Consider the following 22,966-nt stretch of genomic DNA (forward strand, 5'->3'; position numbering starts at 1 on the left):
CAATACCTGCTACCGCGCTTCCGGTAGAGGTCCTCGTCGAAAATTATTTCGACGAAGTTGACGATTTGGCGATGGCAAATCTACAAATCGCCGAAAATACCGAACGTCGTCTGCGAGTACCTCAACGGGTCACCGACATCACTGCCGGCTATTTGGACACCCTGTTTTACGATCTTGCTCGATACGATCTGATGGCACAATTCCACGATCCGACATCGCAGATGAACGTAAACAGCGTATTCGGCTACATGATGTACGTCGCATACTTGGCGCAGGATGTTATCAAGTCAGTTTTGATTAACATCGGGTACACGATAGGCGTATGGAGCAACGCGCCCGTCTCGTCAACCGTAGGCGCGTGGGGCGATCGTCACGAGTACGAGGTACTGTTCGTCCCGATCTACTTCCCGGGACACTTCGCACTGGTGATTCACGAGCGAAGAGGCCGAACCGTACTTTACGACCCCCTGCCCAACAAAAACCGGTTCGACAACGACAACGCCCGCTACATACCCGCCATCAAGGACGCAATTCGCGAATTCGATCCGTTCTTCGCGTCCAACGACGCCATCGACATCGAAGTTGCCGACCCTGCAAGTTACAACGTTCAAAGAGACGGGTACAACTGCGGTTATTACGTCTCTCTCTACGTCGAAACGTACCTCACGAACGACAAAAGGATGCTTCTGGCAGATTTCAATATCGCTACCGAACGTCAAAGGGTTAACGGTATGCTATTCGAACTGTGTCACGGACGAGTTCCGCAGTACGAAGCCAGACACGACGATCCTTTCCACCCAGTCGAAGTGGACGACGTCGACGAGGAGATGCCGGTCGTCCAACGCATCTCGCCCGCCGAATCCGACTCGGACGTTAGCATGGCGTCTGTATCTTCGACCGATAGCAGACGATCTACCCGATCCGGTAGAAGCAATGCCAGCTACAGCGAGAGCAGAACGACGACCAAGCGCACTTTGAAACCGTTAAAATACTGCAAGAAAAGGCACGGCAAATACGGTTGTTTCGCGAAATGCGCCAAGCACAGAATTGATTACCTCGATTGCGGTAAAATTGGCGACAAGGTGTGCCCGCACTGCAAGGCACTCTTATTTCACGACGAAAACAGCACGATGTGCTGTAAAAATGGCGACGTGGTCTTACCGGAAATCCGACCGGTTCCCGAGGAAATTCGCCAATTGACGAGCGACGCCGTGCACGGAAAACACTTCCTGCGGTACTTCCGGATCTACAACATGCTGCTGAGGTTCGGTAGCTTAGAGGCCGGTAGAAAAAAGGCGCCCGGAGGAGGTCCTCCCGTCATACTTATAAACGGCGAAATTAAGCGAAACATAAGTCCGTTGTTCGCTTCCGACGGTACAACGCCGGTGCACGGTCAACTTTACATGCTGGATCCGATTACGATGCACGAGGCGGTCGCCAGGGATCCCCTCTACTCCAAGTTCGGTATTCGACGGGAGATCCTGGAAAAACTGTTCGCCGTACTCCGACGCTGCCATCCTCTATGCGAAGCTTTCCAAGTTATGCACACCCTTTACGAGGAAAAACTGGCGGAAGTTCGAGAACAGGGCTTCGAAGACGTGCAGCACGTCACGTTGGTCTTGGTAAATCCGAAAAATGTACCGGACACGGTGGCCGATCCCGGCCTGCACCCGCGCACTGTCAACTTGCCGCAGGTTAACGAATTGTGCGCGTTTTACGTTACCAACGAACAAAACGAGCCGATTTATCGTCACGGTACCTGGCTGAAAAAGAACAGCGGCGAAGTAATCCTTTTACCGCTTTACCATCAAACCAACGATTGCGCTCACTACGTCTTGAACTTGGCACACGGCGACCCCGGCTACCACAGCGGTATCGCAAAACGCGCGAGTCGAAACGCGCCCAGACGGCGACGTGCGAGCGCGCTGGACGACGCCGCCGAACAGAACGAGATTGCTAACCCTCCTGACGCCGTTCACGACGACGACGAGGGCGACGACAAGCACCACGTGTCTATACGAGAATTCTATAGATACCATCTCGCAATTCGCGGCCGCGATCCTACAGCCGCCGCGCATTTTCTTTACCCGTTTGGTAGCATCGTTCAGGAGTACATCATCGATCAGAGCATAAAAGTCGATCAACAGGTGTACGAGTACATTCATAAGAATGCCGAAATCCTCTGTACGACCGCGCCAGAAGTTCGTCAAGCACTCGAAAGAGAGCTGCGTCGTGTGGACGACAATAAAAAATTGGGGAAGGTGATACGGCTGTCTTCCAGAATGGTCGGTTCTCCGGCCTGGTATCAGCAAATGTTTCACGACGCCATGGCTCTGTTTCAACGAAAGGGAAAGGCGACCTTTATGATTACCTCCACGACCAACCCTTCGTGGAAAGAGATCAGACAGCATTTAATGAGAGGTCAAAATGCTACGGATCGTCCCGATATCGTTAATCGAGTCTTTCTCGTGAAAATTAACAAAATGCGACACCTCATCGAAGACAAGCAAATCTTCGGCAAAGTAAACGCTTTTACTGAAAGTCTCGAGTTTCAAAAGCGTGGCGGACCCCATACGCATCGTCTAATCAGTTTAGACTGCCCGAACACGAGCGAATACGTAGACGAATACGTATCCGCCGAAATTCCGCACTTGCCTAGCGAGGACGACAAAAGCGACGAGGCGGAGGTCCAAAGAAAATTGCGAGATTTGGTCGTGAAATACCAAATTCACGATTGCAACAGTCACTGTCTGAACGAAAAGGGGAAATGCAACAAGGGCTTTCCCAAGAAGTTCTCTAACGAGACCATCATATACGAAGACAGACCGGCGTTGTACAAGCGAAGATCTCCCGACGACGGAGGCGCCGTATATCGTACGGCGAAGGGACGCGTAATCACCAACGCCTCGGTGGTTGCGTACAATCCCGCCTATCTGTTTGCATGGGACGCGCACCACAACGTGGAGTTTTGCTACGGCACGAACGCCTGCAAGTACGCCGTCAAGTACAGCTTCAAGGTCGGCAACTACGCGTACGTCCAAATTACCAACGCGAACGATCCGACCGTGGATTACGACGAAACCGAGGGCATGATGAAGGGATATTATCGTTCCGCTCCGGAAGCGCACACGTCGCTGTATTCGTGGCGAAGGATTCGCCTATCGCACACGATTTACCGTCTCGACGTACATTTGCCCGGAGAAGGTCCCTTGTACTTTCGTCGCGGTTACGAAGACGTACTCGCCGCCAGAGTGCTTGACAGCACCACCAGACTGTCCCGACTTGAAATGTTCATGGCGCAGTGTTCCGAAGAATTTCGACAGGGTATATCCGAAATGCGAAACGTCACCTTTCCTCAACTGCCCGAGACGCATTGGTTCGATCGAAGATCCAATCGTTGGCTGAAGAGAAAGGTTCAGCGTAAAATTATCGGTCGTCTGTATCCCGTCCAGCCCGGACAACTAGAGAAGTTTGCGGTATACCAGTTGGTAATGTGCAAAAAGGGTCCGTTAAATTGGGAAGATTTACGAACTCCTCCCAACCGCGCGACGCCTTGCGAGACGTTCGTCGAATGCGCGAAGGTCATGGGTCTTCTCGAAGACATAGAGATCTGGCGCAGAACGCTTTTCGAAGCGAGCAACGTCGGCAATCCGCGAATGATGCGCAATTTATTCGCGCAAATACTATTCTGCGGTCACGTAACCGATCCGCTGGCGCTATGGAACGAATTCCTTCCGTTCATGTACGACACCAGAAATTTACGCGAAAACGACGATCGCGAAAAGTCGAGAAGGATTAACATTGCGTTGTGTCTGTTAAATCGTCTGTTGAGCCGTCGATGGAAAACCAACGCCGATTACCACATACCGATGCCGGTCAATTACGATTCCGTTTGCAACGACGAAAGAGATTTCTTCTTCGGTCACGATCGAGTCTTGGACGACGAAAATCTGTTAGATCCGACGGTAGCTCTACCGTCCGAAAACGTCGACGAGGAAGATATCGAAACCGAACACGTCCGCAACTACGCGAATCTGCCGATATATCAACGGCTAAACGTCGAACAAAGGCGAATCGTCGACGCCGTCATAACGGCCGTCCAAATTTCTCCTTCCGTCGCCGCCGCCACCAACGTGCCGAGATTGATTTTCATGAGCGGCGCGGGCGGTACGGGTAAAACGTTCGTGTACAGAACGTTGATCGACATTTTCGTCAAGTACAAAAGGTACGCGCTGGTAACGGCATCGACGGGCGTCGCGGCACAATTACTCCCAAGAGGAACGACGGTTCACAGCGCCTTCCAGTTACCGAGAGATGTGACGTGCACCGATTACGTTCCTCCCATCTCCTATAACAGCATCGTCGCGTACCGAATCCGAAAGGCGGAACTGCTAATAATCGACGAGATCAGCATGCTGCACAGAAACCTCTTCCGAATGGTGAACGAAGCGTGCAAACATACCGCCGACGAGCAACTGTCCAACTTCGCTTTCGGCGGAAAGGTAGTCTTGCTAGGCGGAGATTGGCAGCAGCTCTTTCCAATAGTCGTTCTCGGAAATATACACGATCAGATCATGGCCTCGATAAAAAATTCCGAACTCTTCGCTTCGTTCGAGGAAATCAAACTGACGAGAAACATGCGGGTCAACGCGGACGAGGTCGAATTCGTCGATCTACTGGAGCGTATAGGCAAAGACGCGGACGGTAGCGGAACGTTCCGCGTTCCTTCCGAAATGCTCGCCGACGGCGAGGAAGATCTTATAAAGTTCGTCTTTCCGGACGAAAGCGCTCTAACGAACGTCGAAGAGGTGGCCGACAGGCTCATTCTAAGCGCCAGACGCGTCGACGTCAGAGAGCTCAATCGCAAGATCTTGAACGTTTTGCCCGGCGAAGAGAGAGTGTACCTCTCCGCCGACAAGTCGCTGGTAGACAATCCGATACTCGACGTACACGCCGCCGTTCACGACGTGGTCTACCTGAACGAGGAGAATCCTTCGGGTTTTCCTCCTCACCGTCTCGTCCTCAAGTCGAACTGCTTGGTGATACTGTTGAAAAACATAGACGTGAAGCAGGGACTGTCGAACGGCACCCGTCTGATCGTAACCGATATGGGCGAAAATTTGCTGCACTGCAGAATAGCCGTGGGACCGTACCGCGGAAAAACCTGCGTGCTGTCCATGTTACCGTTCACTTACGAAGACCGTCGTCCCGACGGTACGGGTCTGCACTTCAGCCGAATGCAATTTCCCGTCGAATTGGCGTACGCGATGACGATCAACAAGGCGCAAGGTCAAACCGTCACCAAAGTCGGCATTTTGCTTAAAACTCCACTGTTCAGTCACGGACAGCTGTACGTGGCGATGAGCAGGGTGCGAACCAAACTCGCGATCAAAATCTGCGCTTCGCGCAGCGGCAAGAATGGACCTTGTACGATCAAAAACATCGTCGCTAGAAATATTTTCTCCTAAGCCCCGGCAAGTCACTCGTGCGAGAAAATAGAATAAATAAATTTTTTGACTTGCCAAATATATTCGAGACTGTTTCAGATTTTCGCTGCCGAACCGAACGAGCCGCGAAGCGAGCCGAACGGTGTTTTTGCACCTCCGAAAGGGGATTATTAATGCCGATTAGGTTCGACGACGCGCTAACTAGACCGGCACGCTATGCAGTTTCGAATCGAGTCGGAACACGCACTTAGCGGCGACGAGACTACCGGTGTTTTTGCACCTCCGAAAGGGGATTATTAATGCCGAGCGGTCGAGTTCCCATAACGTGCGATAATTTTCGATTCGTCCAAATTTTTGTGCATCATCAACATTGACGTTCCCGAAGTCGTCTCTTCAATCGCACAGCGAGTTCGAACACGCGTCTACCGAACGAACTTTCGACGAACGGTATTTTTGCACCTCCGAAAGGGGATTATTAATGCCAAACGTCGTCGTTCTTCGACACGCACTTAATTTTGACTTGCTACATAATTTTGAGACTGATTTCAGACTGCCGATACGTCGACGATCGCTAAGCGGCCGAGTTGAACGGACGCGCTTTCGCAGAAAAGGCCAGACGGCGTTTTTGCACCTCCGAAAGGGGATTATTAATGCCGAACGGCCGAATTACGACTACGCGCGCGACAATTCCGATTCGCCATCAATGCGCACGGACATCCGTAAGACCTGGACTCGCCTCTCTCTCGAACAGTACTGCAAGTCGAACGCCGAACTTCGACGAACGGTATTTTTGCACCTCCGAAAGGGGATTATTAATGCCGAAAGTCGTTTGTTCTTCGATTCACGTTCAATTTTGACTTGCAATTAACTTTGAGACTGATTTCAGGCTCGTGCGCATCGTCGACGTTCGCAAGACATTTTCACCGATATCTCGGCGAGGCAGATTCTTCGACTCGCCCTGACGAAAATGTACCACAATTTACCTTCGGGTAAATGCGCGTCACATGAACAAAACCCTCGTAAGCTCATGAAACACTTCACGGGCCGTGGAGAGGAGGGGGCTTAGGAGAAACCACATTTTTGTGCGTCTCCCATAAACTCTTTTCGACTCGTGTATTACACGATAATACATTGTTGCCACGTGTTACGTCGACTTGTAGTGCAAGTTAGCCGTACTGCGACCGTATCTAACGTTGTCAAAAACTTACACTGCTACTATCGTCCATCGTCGACGATATAAACGATCGCGTGACATACACTAGCAATTGCAACACTACTGTCAACCGACTGCCGCTCCGTCGGTGTTCTTGACAAAGTCGAACACAATATACGATGCGCATCGACCGACCAGTCTGTGCTTGCCTGCTAATTGTCAAACGCGTACACGTGCACCTAGCAAAAGTTTAACGACGACCGAATTAACGGTCCCGTACGTCCCCCTGCACACATTGTCCGACTATACAAACACGCGCAGAGCAACTAAGAGTTTTTAAGCCACAAGTGTTTGAGCCATTACGAGATGAGTTTCGATTCAAATCGGAGCTAAAACTTTAATTTGTTTTTTTTCCTTTACAGTTTTTTTTCACAGTTACAATAAACAAAACTTAAAAATTTGGTAAGTACAAAAACAGTGTGTTGTGAAGTATTTAAACTTTTTTTAATTTTCAGTCCAGATCGATGAGTACATCTCGTGCCACAGAGGAAATTGATCGACATTGTACGACTACGATATCATACTTTCGTTCGCAAGTATTATTACGAAAGTAAAATTGCACCTTACGATTTGTGTAATTGCGTACCATAATACCAAAATATTTATAACAATTTTACTTTCGTTCGCAAAAATTAATGAGAAAACTGAAAATTTAAACTAAAATTTTCGTTTCTTTTTCAGATACGACATTCCACCTTGCATCTACGAGAAGAATAATCAAGACTACAACACTATTTGTACGCAAGTATTTCTTAAAATTGAAGGTAAAACGTATCACATTTTGATTAATATTTATAGTTTGCGTAAACTACGTAAAATTTCAAATTGTTTGTATCAATTTTATTTTTCATTACATATGTTAATGCGAAAACTAATTTGCCATCTTTTTTTTTACTTCTCAACGGTTCATTTTTGGTGTATCTAATAATGTCTCAGCTTAGAGTCTAAACCACTTATGCCGACAAATTCTAGCAATAGCAGCATCATTGTCAACTGACTGCCACTACGTCGATGTTCTTGACAACGTCGAATTATTTCGAGCACTTGAAATGCAGCGAGCACGCACTGCATGTGCCGATAAACTATTTTGACACAGTCAAACACAATATACGACAGGCATCGACCGACTACTCTGTGTTTGCTTGCTAATTGTCGAAACGCATTGGTGCGATTCTCAAGATATGAAAAATACATTACTAACGAACCGTTTTCGATAATCTTTTTAAATTTTTTATCGCATTTTCATACACCAAATGCTTTATCTTATTTTATTCACATTTGTGAATTTAAACTGATACAGATTTTAATTTTTGTAAGGTAAACCATTCCATGTTAATTCATTTTTTGTTTGAGTTTTTTAGGTCCGTTCTTATCATCGAAGGTACCACCGTCTACAATATCAGTCTCTATCTTCGTAACGCAAGGAATATATTTTTTTGATAATTTTACGTAAATGCGAAATCATTTAAATTTTTTTCAAGCTTCACTAAAAATTGTGTACCGATGTTTCTTAGAAAAACGATTTCGCATTCACGAATTGTTAACGATCAATATTAATACATTTTTTTCAATTTATAGATTCGCTCTTCACGAATAACATTCTGCGCAACAGAATAGGTACTATCAAAAATGGACAGGTATAGAAAAATAATGTTTGTACATTTAATTATTTTGTTCTATTTTTCAGTTCCACCTAAACAGACGACCGCGACCTTACGAAGAATTCTCACCTGCGAAGATAATTATTAATCAATATTTGAAATGTAAATTTTTCTTTAAATACCTAAATCATAATAAATGTAAAATCAAATTTCGAATTTTTTTTACTCTCCAATTTGTAAATAGATGCGTTCATATATAATATGTAATTTTGACGGTATTAATGCGAAATATGCTCACTCTAGCGTAGACTTGAAATGCGTTGGACATTAGGTTATTTGTATGTTGAAGAAATTTTTTTTAACTTTTTTCGTAATACAAATTCAAACAACAATTATAAATGAAGCTAAACAAAATGTGACACCAAACAGCTTTGCACATTAGGTTATTTGTATGTTTAAGATTATTTTTTAACTGTATCCGAAATAAAAATTCTTAATAACCCTTCCCCAACTAAGTAAAATAACCGAAGACTTTCGATTCTTAACACACGCGCCTCGTATACCAATGCCGAGCGAGCCGAAGGCGAGTTCGGCATCACTTTGGCCCTCCCTTAGCTTGGGGCATTAGGTTATTTATAGATTTAAGAAATTTTTTTTAACTTTTTTAAAATACAAATTCAAACAAAAACTGAAAATGAAGCTACAGTGTGGCACCAAACAGCTTGGGACATTAGGTTATTTGTAAATTAAAAAAAATTTTAATTTTTTTTTAACTTTTTTGAAAAACAAATTTAAACAAAAATTATAAATGAAGCTAAATCGAATGTGACACCAAGCACCGGTGGATATTAGGTTATTTGTAGATTTAAGCTATTTTTTTTAACTTTTTTCGAAATACAAATTCAAACAAAAATTCTCGAGCTCGCCGTTCTCGCGACGAAAACGGCTCGCATTTTTCCTCCATCAATGTCGAGCGAGCCGAAGGCGAGTTGGGCTTAACGAGGGCTCTCCCGTAGACCCGCCTCTCCCCGTTCGCGGCGGCAAACGACGCTTACTTACGGCCCTACACGCGCCCACCTTTCCCCGTCATTCATCTAAACCTAATAAAAAAACGGAGATCCTTGCGAAAACGAATAACAAAATACTGTTTCGCTGATATTAGTTTCGGCCCGATATACTTTCTACAGGTTAAATCGAAATTTTAAAAAAAAGTTTCTTTGTATCTCGCGAGGCTTTTTTATACCTACATATTTTATATATACTTCTTTAAAATACAAATTTAAAAAAAACTGAATATGAAGAGTGTGGCACCAAACAGTTTGGGACGTTAGGTTATTTGTAGATTTTTAAAAATTTTTTTAAACTTTTTTGAAAGACAAATTCAAACAAAAATTATAAATGAAGCTAAATCGAATGTGACACCAAGCAGCGGTGGATATTAGGTTATTTGTAGAATTAAGAAATTTTTTTTTAACTTTTTAAAAGACAAATTTAAACAAAAATTTATAAATGAAGCTAAATCGAATGTGACACCAAGCACCGGTGGACATTAGGTTATTTTTGTAGATTTAAGCTATTTTTTTTAACTTTTTTCGAAATACAAATTCAAACAAAAATTTTTTATAACCGTAGCGATGTTTCCAAAAACAAAAATATTCCTCATAAATTAAAAAAAAAAATGTCCAATCAGTCTGATCAATATCATTTTCTTACCACACCAACACTGAAACTGAATAATTGTCTTTGTAGAACAGTGAACAGTGCGAGGCGAAGCCGAGCTATGGACCGTTACAAATCAGAGCGAGGCGAGGCGACCGGAGCCAAGCGTATTTGTCATCAAACCCAAAAAATGATAATAAAATTTAAAAAATCTTATGTGCAAATTTGGATTGAACAAGCTGAATAGAAATTTTCAAAAAAAGGCATTTAATATAGGTGATGTTTCAAAAAAACAAAAATATTCTTCCCAAATTCAAAAAAATTGTCAATTCAGTCTGCTCAATATTATGTTCTTACATTACCAAAACTGAAACTAAGAAATTGTCTTTGTGCAACAGTGATCAGTGCGAGGCGAAGCCGAGCTATGGACCGCGACAAATCAGAGTGAGGCGAGGCGGCGAAGCCGCCGGAGCCGAACGTATGTTTCATCAAAACCAAAAAGTGATAACAGTATTTAAAATCTTATGTGAATTATGTGCAGATCTGGATGCAACAAGTTGAATAGAAATTTTCAAAAAAGTCACTTTGTATAGGTGATGTCTTCATAAACAATATTCCTCACAAATTCATAAAAATATCAATTCAGTCTGCTTAATAGCATTTTCTTACCAAACCAAAACGGAAACTGAGAAATTGTCTTTGTTCAAACCTCATAGTGCGTGTTGACATCTGACAAACGAAAAACATAAATCATTTTACACTATTTCTTGCAGTAGTGTGGTAAAATGAAAGTGCGCGGTAGGTAGGTTCATCTAATTAAATTGTGCAAAAATCGTATTGCGCCGAACATAGATTACATCTCCAAAAATTAATACACAAACGTATAATACCCCTCTTTTTGGCGATATCTGTGCAAAATATACTCACTCTAGCGCAGTTTTGAAATGCGAAGCATTTTTACCAACCTATGTAATGAGATTGACCATTGACATATCGATGCTTTTTTGAACCGAATCAAATTTCTTTTCCCGTTTTAGAAAATTGTAACAACCATTAAGCAAAAAAAATAACAAAAAAAAATAAAAAATAAAAAAAAAAATTAAAAAAAATTGACAAACGGTAAACCACATAAAGAAACAAAAAAATAATAAAATAATTTTAAAAAAATATAAAAAAATTAAAAAAAAAATTTAAAAAAAATTCTATACGGTAAACAACAAAAAAAGGCGTACGTTAATTAAACGGCGCCGATAGGTCCGTAAGGACCTATCTAGTTATTATTACAATACGTTACAAACGTGTTCCCGACGTTTTCGAAAATAACTTAAAATTGGCCCAAGCTTTTTTCACGAAATTTTTACACGAGCCTCGAATTCCGAAACCGCGATTTTTACGATGCCCCGCTACCCCGGGAAAATTCGTCTTCCCCCCCCCGCTGTCACCCCCCAAAATCGCACCTCCGAAGAAAAATTCGCCGAGGGTCGCCCGTCGAACTGGAAAAATCGAGCTCGCGGATAGGGGGGGTAGGAGGGGCGAGGCTTTCGAGGTACTCGATCGCGAAAGTCGCGACACCCCCCCGCGGGGGAGGACGCGCACGAGAAAACGGGAGCGGAAAGAGAGCGAAATTGCTCGAAAAGTAGCTCTACTTCCCCCCCTCGAAACGCGATCGATCGATAGTCCCGACCGTCCCGCGTGAGACGTACGGGGTCCCATTAAAAAACTATGGGCCGTTTGGGGGAGAGGGGGGCGCGAAGTTTGCCCTTATCGACGTCGCTCCGCTTTATCCCTCGCGCCGCGGAAACGAGACGACCTAAGAAACACTTACGATCGCTCAAATGCGGACCCGAACGTCGGACGGATTACGACGCGTCATACGACCAATTCTCCCGGTGGGTTCGGGAGGGAGGAATTTTCGAACGACACTCGGACCCGATCGCGAGATTCGGAACGATCGTCGATAAAAAATATTTACGACGGTCGACCGGCATAGGAGAGGGCGAATTTTGGGAAAGTCGATCGAGTCTTTTCTTCGACGCGCCTTTCGCACCCCGACCGCCCCTCCGTTGACCCCCCCCGGACCTTCAAACGTACCACTTCGCCTTTTCGACGTTTGTTCGGGAACCGCGAGGGTTAGAGCGACGCGGTTTGTTGCGTCGATCTCGTATCGGCATCGTCCGACCTTACGTCCGACATTTCCCCCCTCCCCCCCTCCATATCGTCGGTAAATTTCAAATTTTAAAGGTTATTAGGGAACGCCGACTCTTAAAATGAGACGGTCGTCCACGTCGATCTCCCGTATCGATCGGAGTGCGTTCGGGAATCGACGGCGAATCGCGAAAAGCCGCGAGGCGAGGCGGCGCAGCCGCCGAAGCCGAGCGAAGTGTCAATTTTCGTTCGGAGGAGGTAAGTTTTTGGCAAGTCTTCGATCGGAGTATTCTCTTCGAAGTCCGTTACGTACCCCGGCACCACTCCGTTAACCTCCCATCCCCCCCTCCCCCCTAAAAACCTTTAAACGTACTCTGTTCGAAAACCGCGAGGGTTAGAACGATGCGGTTTTTTAAGTCGATCTCGTATCGGTATTCTCCGACTTTACGTCCGACACTTCCCCCCCTCCCCCCCCACCCCACCCTCTTCTCTTCGGTAAATTTCGTATTTTAAAGGTTATTCGGAAACTCCGAGGACCAAAACGATGCGGTTTTTTTTACGTCGGTCTCTTCCGTATCGATCGGTGTGCGTTCCGGAATCGAACAAAGAAGCGAGGCGAGGCGGCGCAGCCGCCGAGACCGAAAGACGTGTTTTTTTTCGTGTCTCGATGTGCCAAACGAAACTCGCAGACGCGTCGACGGCCCCGACCGACGTAAAATATCGAGTTTCGGAGTGCCCAAGTACGGAGACGACCTTTCGAATCGAAATTTTCCAAAAATTTATCGCGTAATCGATATTCCCGAGGGGGCAACTCGAAAATTCAAAAACGTCCCCGAATCGAGCGATCGACACGTCGGACGTTGCATTTTACCTCAAAGGACACGTTACAAAAGGTTTCGTCGAAATACGAGTCCTACTTCGAAAGTTATCCCAAAAATTAAAAAACAAAAAAATTTCCATACTATCCCCTTCCTTCGAAAAAATCGAAAAAAAAAATTGTCAAAAATCGTCGTTTTTTCGACGTCATCTTATGCGTTTTGACGCGGAGATTGCAAAAACGAGAAAAAATTCTAATAAAAGATTTACGGTTTCGACGCTAGAGGGCGCTTTTTGTTTTTCGAATTTTGCGCCCCTTTACAAAAAAATTCGTAATTTCGTCAATATTCGAGGTATTCGAGAGGTTAAGGCGGCGATCGAAAAAGGAAGGACGAGGCTATTCTACGACACCTTCACCTCCCCCAAAAAATCGAAGGCGTCTCCGGGAGAGGTCGTGGAAAAAAAAATGAAATTGCTCACGAAAATGGGCGCAAAACGGGCACTTGCCGGTGGAATTCCGGGGACTTTTCGATACTAAACGATCACTTTGGATGCGACCTTCTAAAAATTTGCCCCGGAGTCCCCACGATATGATCGCAAGTGCGTTAAATCGTAATCGATATGAAAACGGCGATTTTCGAAAAAATTTTGACGAAAAATTAAATTTTTTTTTTTTTTGCCAAAATCGACTTTACACTACGAGATTAGGTGAGAGGTAAAGTTTGGCGAGAATACGCGGTCCCCGAGTGACTTTTTTGGGCACTCGAACGTCGATATTTGTAAAAAATCGCGTATATTTCTTATTTATCGGGAAATCGAAGGTGGTTTTACACAAATAATCAACCCCCTCCCCCTCCCCCTCCCCCCCCCTTCCCCCACAATTAGGTCAGATTGCAATTGGGTTAGGTTAGATAGACGCGTTAGCTAAGGTCGCGATGTGTAGTTAGGTTAGGTTAGGTTAGGTTAGGTCGACGTGCGCGGTTAGGTTAGGTTAGATCGACGTGTTAGGTTAGATCGAAATGCTCAGTTAGGTTAGATCGCGGTTAAGTTAGGTTAGGTCGACGCGCGCAGTTAGGTTAGGTTAGATAGACACGTTAGGTTAGGTCAAAATGCTCGGTTAGGTTAGGTCGACGCGCGCAGTTAGGTTAGATTGCAGTTAGTTGGAAAGTTAACGCGGCCCATCCTAACCGCGCCGCCGAGAGCTTTCCGACGATACCTCGTACGCCTTCTTGCGACTTTTCGTTACCGAAATTCTCATTTCGGCGACGCCCGACGACGCGCGCCGGCGTCGGCGCCGCGGCGCCGAAACTTAACACGACCCATCCTAACCGCGCCGCCGAGACCTTTCCGACGATACCTCGCACGCCTTCCTACGACTTTTCGTTACCGAGATTCTCATTTCGGCGACGCCCAACGACGCGCGCCGGCGTCGGCGCCGCCGGCGCCCAAACTTAACACGGCCCATCCTAACCGCGCCGCCGAGACCTTTCCGACGATACCTCGCACGCCTTCCTACGACTTTTCGTTATCGAGATTCTCATTTTGGCGACGACCGACGACGCGCGCCGACGGCGCCGGCTGCGGCGGCGCCGGCGCCGCCGGCGTCGTCGTCGTCGAAATCTCACCCTTACGTCGTGGACGATAAACGGGTTGCGCGAATAAGATCTACGTCTAAGCTAAGCGAGATCGAGGTTCAACAAAAGGTAGGTACCTCAAATGCTAAAAATTCATTTTTATATATATGTATATGTAATTATAGAGCCCAGTGTATGTGTACGTTTCTAGGCATTGTTATAATTAAAAGAAGATAACAACTCAAATTCGACGTTTTCGAAAATAATTTAAAATCGGCTTTGACGATTTTCAAGAAATTTTTACACGAGCCTCGAATTCCGAAGCCGCGATTTTTACGATGCCCCGCTACCCCGGGAAAATTCGTCTTCACCCCCCCGCTGTCACCCCCCAAAATCGCACCTCCGAAGAAAAATTCGCCGAGGGTCGCCCGTCGAACTGGAAAAATCGAGCTCGCGGATAGGGGGGGTAGGAGGGTCGAGGCTTTCGAGGTACTCGATCGCGAAAGTCGCGACACCCCCCCGCGGGGGAGGACGCGCACGAGAAAACGGGAGCGGAAAGAGAGCGAAATTGCTCGAAAAGTAGCCCTACTTCCCCCCCTCGAAACGCGATCGATCGATAGTCCCGACCGTCCCGCGTGAGACGTACGGGGTCCCATTCAAAAACTATGGGCCGTTTGGGGGGGAGGGGGGCGCGAAGTTTGCCCTTATCGACGTCGCTCCGCTTTATCCCTCGCGCCGCGGAAACGAGACGACCTAAGAAACACTTACGATCGCTCAAATGCGGACCCGAACGTCGGACGGAGTATGACGCGTCATACGACCAATTCTCCCGGTGGGTTCGGGAGGGAGGAATTTTCGAACGACACTCGGACCCGATCGCGAGATTCGGAATGATCGTCGATAAAAAATATTTACGGCGGTCGAGCGGCATAGGAGAGGGCGAATTTTGGGAAAGTCGATCGAGTCTTTTCTTCGACGCGCCTTTCGCACCCCGACCGCCCCTCCGTTGACCCCCCCCGGACCTTCAAACGTACCACTTCGCCTTTTCGACGTTTGTTCGGGAACCGCGAGGGTTAGAACGACGCGGTTTGTTGCGTCGATCTCGTATCGGCATCGTCCGACCTTACGTCCGACATTTCCCCCCTCCCCCCCTCCATATCGTCGGTAAATTTCAAATTTTAAAGGTTATTAGGGAACGCCGACTCTTAAAACGAGACGGTCGTCCACGTCGATCTCCCGTATCGATCGGAGTGCGTTCGGGAATCGACGGCGAATCGCGAAAAGCCGCGAGGCGAGGCGGCGCAGCCGCCGAAGCCGAGCGAAGTGTCAATTTTCGTTCGGAGGAGGTAAGTTTTTGGCAAGTCTTCGATCGGAGTATTCTCTTCGAAGTCCGTTACGTACCCCGGCACCACTCCGTTAACCTCCCATCCCCCCCTCCCCCCTAAAAACCTTTAAACGTACTCTGTTCGAAAACCGCGAGGGTTAGAACGATGCGGTTTTTTAAGTCGATCTCGTATCGGTATTCTCCGACTTTACGTCCGACACTTCCCCCCCTCCCCCCCCACCCCACCCTCTTCTCTTCGGTAAATTTCGTATTTTAAAGGTTATTCGGAAACTCCGAGGACCAAAACGATGCGGTTTTTTTTACGTCGGTCTCTTCCGTATCGATCGGTGTGCGTTCCGGAATCGAACAAAGAAGCGAGGCGAGGCGGCGCAGCCGCCGAGACCGAAAGACGGATTTTTTTTCGTGTCTCGATGTGCCAAACGAAACTCGGAGACGCGTCGACGGCCCCGACCGACGTAAAATATCGAGTTCCGGAGTGCCCACGTACGGAGACGACCTTTCGAATCGAAATTTTCCAAAAATTTATCGCGTAATCGATATTCCCGAGGGGGCAACTCGAAAATTCAAAAACGTCCCCGATTCGATCGATCGACACGTCGGACGTTGCATTTTACCTCAAAGGACACGTTACAAAAGGTTTCGTCGAAATACGAGTCCTACTTCGAAAGTTATCCCAAAAATTAAAAAACGAAAAAATTTCCATACTATCCCCTTCCTTCGAAAAAATCGAAAAAAAAAATTGTCAAAAATCGTCGTTTTTTCGACGTCATCTTATGCGTTTTGACGCGGAGATTGCAAAAACGAGAAAAAATTCTAATAAAAGATTTACGGTTTCGACGCTAGAGGGCGCTTTTTGTTTTTCGAATTTTGCGCCCCTTTACAAAAAAATTCGTAATTTCGTCAATATTCGAGGTATTCGAGAGGTTAAGGCGGCGATCGAAAGAGGAAGGACGAGGCTATTCTACGACACCTTCACCTCCCCCAAAAAATCGAAGGCGTCTCCGGGAGAGGTCGTGGAAAAAAAAATGAAATTGCTCACGAAAATGGGCGCAAAACGGGCACTTGCCGGTGGAATTCCGGGGACTTTTCGATACTAAACGATCACTTTGGATGCGACCTTCTATAAATTTGCCCCGGAGTCCCCACGATAGGATCGCAAGTGCGTTAAATCGTAATCGATATGAAAACGGCGATTTTCGAAAAAATTTTGACGAAAAATTAAATTTTTTTTTTTTTTGCCAAAATCGACTCTACACTACGAGATTAGGTGAGCGGTAAAGTTTGGCGAGAATACGCGGTCCCCGAGTGACTTTTTTGGGCACTCGAACGTCGATATTTGTAAAAAATCGCGTATATTTCTTATTTATCGGGAAATCGAAGGTGGTTTTACACAAATAATCAACCCCCTCCCCCTCCCCCTCCCCCCCCCTTCCCCCACAATTAGGTCAGATTGCAATTGGGTTAGGTTAGATAGACGCGTTAGCTAAGGTCGCGATGTGTAGTTAGGTTAGGTTAGGTTAGGTTAGGTCGACGTGCGCGGTTAGGTTAGGTTAGATCGACGTGTTAGGTTAGATCGAAATGCTCAGTTAGGTTAGATCGCGGTTAAGTTAGGTTAGGTCGACGCGCGCAGTTAGGTTAGGTTAGATAGACACGTTAGGTTAGGTCGAAATGCTCGGTTAGGTTAGGTCGACGCGCGCAGTTAGGTTAGATTGCAGTTAGTTGGAAAGTTAACGCGGCCCATCCTAACCGCGCCGCCGAGAGCTTTCCGACGATACCTCGTACGCCTTCCTGCGACTTTTCGTTACCGAGATTCTCATTTCGGCGACGCCCGACGACGCGCGCCGGCGTCGGCGCCGCCGGCGCCGAAACTTAACACGACCCATCCTAACCGCGCCGCCGAGACCTTTCCGACGATACCTCGCACGCCTTCCTACGACTTTTCGTTACCGAGATTCTCATTTCGGCGACGCCCGACGACGCGCGCCGGCGTCGGCGCCGCCGGCGCCCAAACTTAACACGGCCCATCCTAACCGCGCCGCCGAGACCTTTCCGACGATACCTCGCACGCCTTCCTACGACTTTTCGTTATCGAGATTCTCATTTTGGCGACGACCGACGACGCGCGCCGACGGCGCCGGCTGCGGCGGCGCCGGCGCCGCCGGCGTCGCCGTCGTCGAAATCTCACCCTTACGTCGTGGACGATAAACGGGTTGCGCGAATAAGATCTACGTCTAAGCTAAGCGATCGAGGTTCAACGAAAGGTAGGTACCTCAAATGCTAAAAATTCATTTTTATATATATGTATATGTAATTATAGAGCCCAGTGTATGTGTACGTTTCTAGGCATTGTTAACAGGATCGAAAAACCGAAGCGAAGCTTCGGTTTTTCGATCCTTAAATAAGGAACTCAACCGTTTACTCGATTTTCATTTTTAATTTAATTAATTGTACTACCGATTTTGTGAAAATTTTATCGTAAGCTTTTTAAGCGATTTCGCATCGATTCTGAGAATTTGGGACCTGGGAAAATTCGCTGGGCGGCTGGGGAGCATCGTCGTCGAGGTGCGCGGGCGCGGATAAAAATTTGCCGTTTCCATACGGTTCGAGTTACGGAGTCGAGACGCCGGTTCGGGGAGTTTAGATAGTCGGCGCGACTTTCGGTGGGGTTAAGGAAATTCCCGCGGCACCCGTCGGGGTAGCTGCCATAAGAAGCGAAAAAATTGAAAATTTTAGAAAAAAATTCGTAACTCGAAAACTAAGTCAAAGATCCTATAGGGGTTTTCTGAGGTCTCGGCCGACGCGAAGGAGCGTATTTGTGCCGGGGTGCGATTCAATTCTATGGTCCCGTTTGGGAACCGCGCGACCCGGAGGGTCGCTCTCGAAAAGGTGCTTTTTCGAATTTTCCAACTTTGACGCCTTCTACCGGCCGAACGGTTAGAGTTAGAGCAAAACGTACAATTGCGCGATTGTAGATCTCGACGAGAGGTCGCGCTGCCACCCCCCGGAGAGGAGTGAGAGGAGAAAAACCGGAGATTTTGAATAGCGCGTTCCGGCGAAGAGATACGGGGTCGAAATCGGCGTCGATACCTGCGGGCAAGTTTTCTCTTTCTTTTTCCGTTTACCTCGAGGAGGTAACTCGGACGACGGCGCCGTGGTAAATTTTCTCCCGAAGGTCTGCAAAAGTCACGTGACCGCTTCGTTTTGTTTTTCGCCTACATTAAGCGCCGAAGATTGCCGAACGCGCGCTAACCGCTTTTTAATTAATTGCGAGCTTAATTTTGGACGGAGAATTTCGGTAGAGGTCCCAAAAATTCGAGAAAACTACGAGGAATGTGTTAAAATCGGTTTCGGAACGGTGCGTGATCGATTTGTGTTCGAAATTAAGTGATAAAGTTTAAGTGTCGGTTAACTGTCAAACGGATTCCGTCAAGTTTTAAAAGTGCTTTTAAACCGAAATTAACGTATTAAAATGATCGGTAAGTGTTCGAAATTGATTATTATAAACTTTAAAAGTGCTTCGAATAAGTGTGGAGTAAATAATGTGCGTTTAAATAATTTTCCAATTTACGTAATCTCGACATACCTACTTATATTAGTTTAAAAGTAGTGTTAGTGTAAGTTGCCATGGCCTAGCGGTAAGCAATCCGGACTTGGAATTGGCAACCGCGTGTTCGAACCCGAAGGCGCGCGGCCATTTTTTTTCTATAATGTCCCAAATTTTTTGTTATAATTATTTTAATTAAAAGGAACGAGGATAGTTACAATGTTACAATGGAAAAGTTACTGCTGAAGATTTAATTTATATGTAGCGAATTGTATCTTGGGCATATCTTGAAATTTGAAGACGCGAGAGAGGTTTTTAAGTTAACGGTGACGTAGAAGAGTTTTTCGGTTATAATTTTTTTAAGAGACTTTCCAGACGGGTACATTCAATGGGGAATATTTAGCTCGAATTATTAGCTATCGTATGCACCGTTTCCCGTCCGAATCGATCAAAAAATAAAGGTCCTGCAAATTTTTTTTGTAAAAAAAAACCGTCAGGTCGCCTGTTTACCAATTTTCCTTTATAATGTTTCAACGATAATTCGTAGGTCTGTACTTATAATGGGAAAAATTGAGCATAATTAGTACTCTATTTAAATTGACCTCTCCGAAGAAAATCGAAATCCCATTAAGCCCGTGCCGAGAGGTTATATTTTAATAAAAATTAGGGAGTCACGTCGATATTTAGATCCTCGTCGCGAATGTATGTAGTTCGTTCTACGACGGTGGCGCCATTTCATTTCCAGGTTCCATTGTGGTCACGTTTCGTCTTGGGGGACGTTTAGTAAATTTTTCATTTACGTTCATCGGTCCATTTATATTGTTTTTAATTGTTTATTTTATTGGTAAGTGAATTATGGTATACGATTCAATTTATGGCGACACGTATTTTTGTAGATTTCGAAGACATTCTTCCACCTCGTGAAATTGGTATCTTCGTGGGATCATTTTACCCTTTTTTATCGTTTAATTTATCTTGTAAGTGACAAATTCCTAGCAAATGTACTACAATGAAATTGAAAAATCTTTTGTTAATAGGATTTCAGGTTACCTTCGGTTCGGCATCGGTATCTACCTATGGGGCCACCGAAGAAGTTGAAAGGGGCGGCTTTGAGTTCGCGTAATGCCAAGATTCTTAGACTAGGTATGTTTAAATGTGATTCTATTGTCAGATTGACGAAAACTGTTTTTTTTTAGCTTCGAGTACCGACTTCGACAAGAGTGTCACGAGCAGCCCGAATGATGTCGAAGGCAAGGATCCTTTGTCGCAGCCAGGAAAGAAGGTTGGATTAAAAATTACATTGATGTGAAATCGTTGTTGCTTATGATCGGAATCTTTGAGACCTATTAAGGTTGATTTACATGTGCCGAATCATGAATCGATACGATCGAGTAAAAGTTACTTCCAAAATGAGTTTTCCCAACTTTGCATTGTACATTTGTATTTTGACACGGTCATGATTCTATGTAATCGAGATGTGTACCCGAATAGAGCATTCGGTTCGAATGATTCGGTCCAATACATTTGATATCGGACCGACCAAACATGTTACCGATGAATGTCGCTTAAGTGTGGAAGAGCTACTCATTTGGACTGAATGCTCTAGTCTGTGCATACGTACTTATGTTAATCAACCTTTATAGCCTTTTTTCGCATGGTGTGAATGGATTTTTTGGCAGACATGGTTAGAACGTTCACAATATAAATTATTAATTTATATTTTAAAACCCTAAGTCATTTTTACTAAGTGGATGATTATAATCATTCCCTATGGTATCAGTATATACCATCAGGTTGAAACTTTTCCAATAAATTGCCAATCCTGTAACCATTTTGCATGCATCCTTGTCCAAGGGGGTGGCTACCGTGCTGTACCCCATATAGACCAAGATCCTCTGACTCCTAGGCTACTTCCTTATTTTATAGATCTCGGCGCATTGCTTCCGATACAGGTGTGTAGGATGGGTTGCTATGTACAGTTTTTCATAGTTAACTCTAGTAACATGAATAAAATTTAGATTTTGTACGTAAGATTAGTAGAGTTATAATTTCTGAAAGTTTAAGGGTATCAATCACATGTCTTGAGGATGAATGAATTTAAGAAAATTACGCTTTACTATTTGACGTAATAAAGTTGGTATTTTATACATACACCTTTGATGATCCCAAAGTACACAGTACTCCCATCTCACCTACCTGTCTTGGAAGCATGCGCAGTTGACAACCTTCTTATATATCGAGGGATCTATTCGAAATTTCTATTGTAGGTTCATGTAATAAAAGTAAACGTAATGAAGATACAAAAAATCGTACTGCGTACTTTCTTGTATATCGAGGGATTTATTCGAAAAGCTAAGGCATTATTGCTTCGATGCTCAAGACATGAATATAATACAATTTTGCCGATTCTATTTTCATCAAATTGTTAAGATTGTTAATTATGTATAGTGAAAATTTCTCTATTTTTTTTATACACTTTCCCATGGACTAGAGGCCCACAAACTAAATGAGCATATAATAATAATAATAATGAAATTTATTGTAATCAAGAAATCTTACAAATGGACAAGGGTTCGCCTATTAGGCGATCTACCATCCTTCCAAATCCTGATCATAATTAAAAGTTATACCACAAATCTCTTACCAAGCTAATAAAATGAACATAAATAAAGTTACAGTATTGAAAAATATAAAAGGATAATAATATTTCTACAAAATAGGTTTAAAAATAACAAATTATTAAAAAATTTAGCCACCCTAAGATTGTGGGAGTTTTACAATTTCCAAAAGACATGTTTTGAATTGATTTGGGTTACAGTTTAGTATATGAATTATTATCTCATTCAATAGTGATACAGCACTATAAGCAAAGCTTCCCTGAAACTTGCATATTTACAGAGTGGACCGCCCAAGAAACCGCATAAGTTATCGGGAGCTGCGCTTCAGAAAAAGTTGGATAAAGAGCAACGTGACAATCCAGGTAATTTTCTCTTTTTGTTTATAAATTTATATTCTTGATACTAAAACACACTCCAATTTTGGTTATGCATGTTTAGTAACTGTTCATTTGAAAATTCTTTTATTTACATTTCTTCGTAGGATATACATTCCCTTACTTTTTAAGTTAAAGCCTTAACTTCTTTTTTAGCACACATCAATGTTGCTTCATGCCCGAGCAGCTCCAACTACCCAGGGCAGGTGGAAGCTGAAAAGGTAGAGAATTATACTAAATTATTAAAATTAAAATACTACATTTTGTACAGCGGCATAAAATGAAATAATAACAAGTTTTATATAATCTTTAATAAGAAAGTGATTTTAATTTTTTGATGCGACATTTTGTTTTCTATATATGTACCAGTATCAACTGTACACTTTTAAAATACGGATTTGTATTTTTTTTACACTTTTGAATAGCTTTTGATTTCCTATTGATGTATAACACTTATGCTACTCAATTAATTTTTTTAATTTTTAAAATTACATTATAATGCTCAATTTCACTTCCATTTAACCAATTCGATATAATGTTGTTGGATCAACAACTAAAACTTTTGGCGAAAACAAATTTAAAAAAGTTATTTAATACCTTACAATGTCTTGTAGTCCGGGAGGTAGCGTC

General features: G+C 44.6%; 2 protein-coding genes across 2 annotated transcripts; both read left to right on the forward strand.

Moving 5' to 3' along the window:
• LOC116172162 lies at positions 1–8,474 on the forward strand (the record flags this gene model as incomplete). The annotated part of the gene is given in 3 exon segments (XM_031489316.1): positions 1–7,062; positions 7,116–8,297; positions 8,348–8,474. A coding segment is annotated over 1 exon segment (5,468 nt), but the record flags the coding sequence as incomplete, so codon positions are not given.
• Positions 8,475–19,352: 10,878 nt separating this feature from the next.
• On the forward strand, positions 19,353–22,620 carry LOC116159114. The gene is made up of 6 exons (XM_031472026.1): positions 19,353–20,188; positions 20,241–20,321; positions 20,382–20,487; positions 20,541–20,626; positions 22,243–22,324; positions 22,493–22,620. Exons 3-6 carry the CDS (start codon positions 20,421–20,423, stop codon positions 22,618–22,620), a joined length of 363 nt encoding a protein of 120 aa, XP_031327886.1. The 5' UTR covers positions 19,353–20,188; positions 20,241–20,321; positions 20,382–20,420.
• Positions 22,621–22,966: the final 346 nt, after the last annotated feature.

Source organism: Photinus pyralis, unplaced genomic scaffold (genome assembly GCF_008802855.1).
Source record: "Photinus pyralis isolate 1611_PpyrPB1 unplaced genomic scaffold, Ppyr1.3 Ppyr1.4_LG1, whole genome shotgun sequence".
In the NCBI taxonomy this organism is placed as follows: domain Eukaryota; kingdom Metazoa; phylum Arthropoda; class Insecta; order Coleoptera; family Lampyridae; genus Photinus; species Photinus pyralis.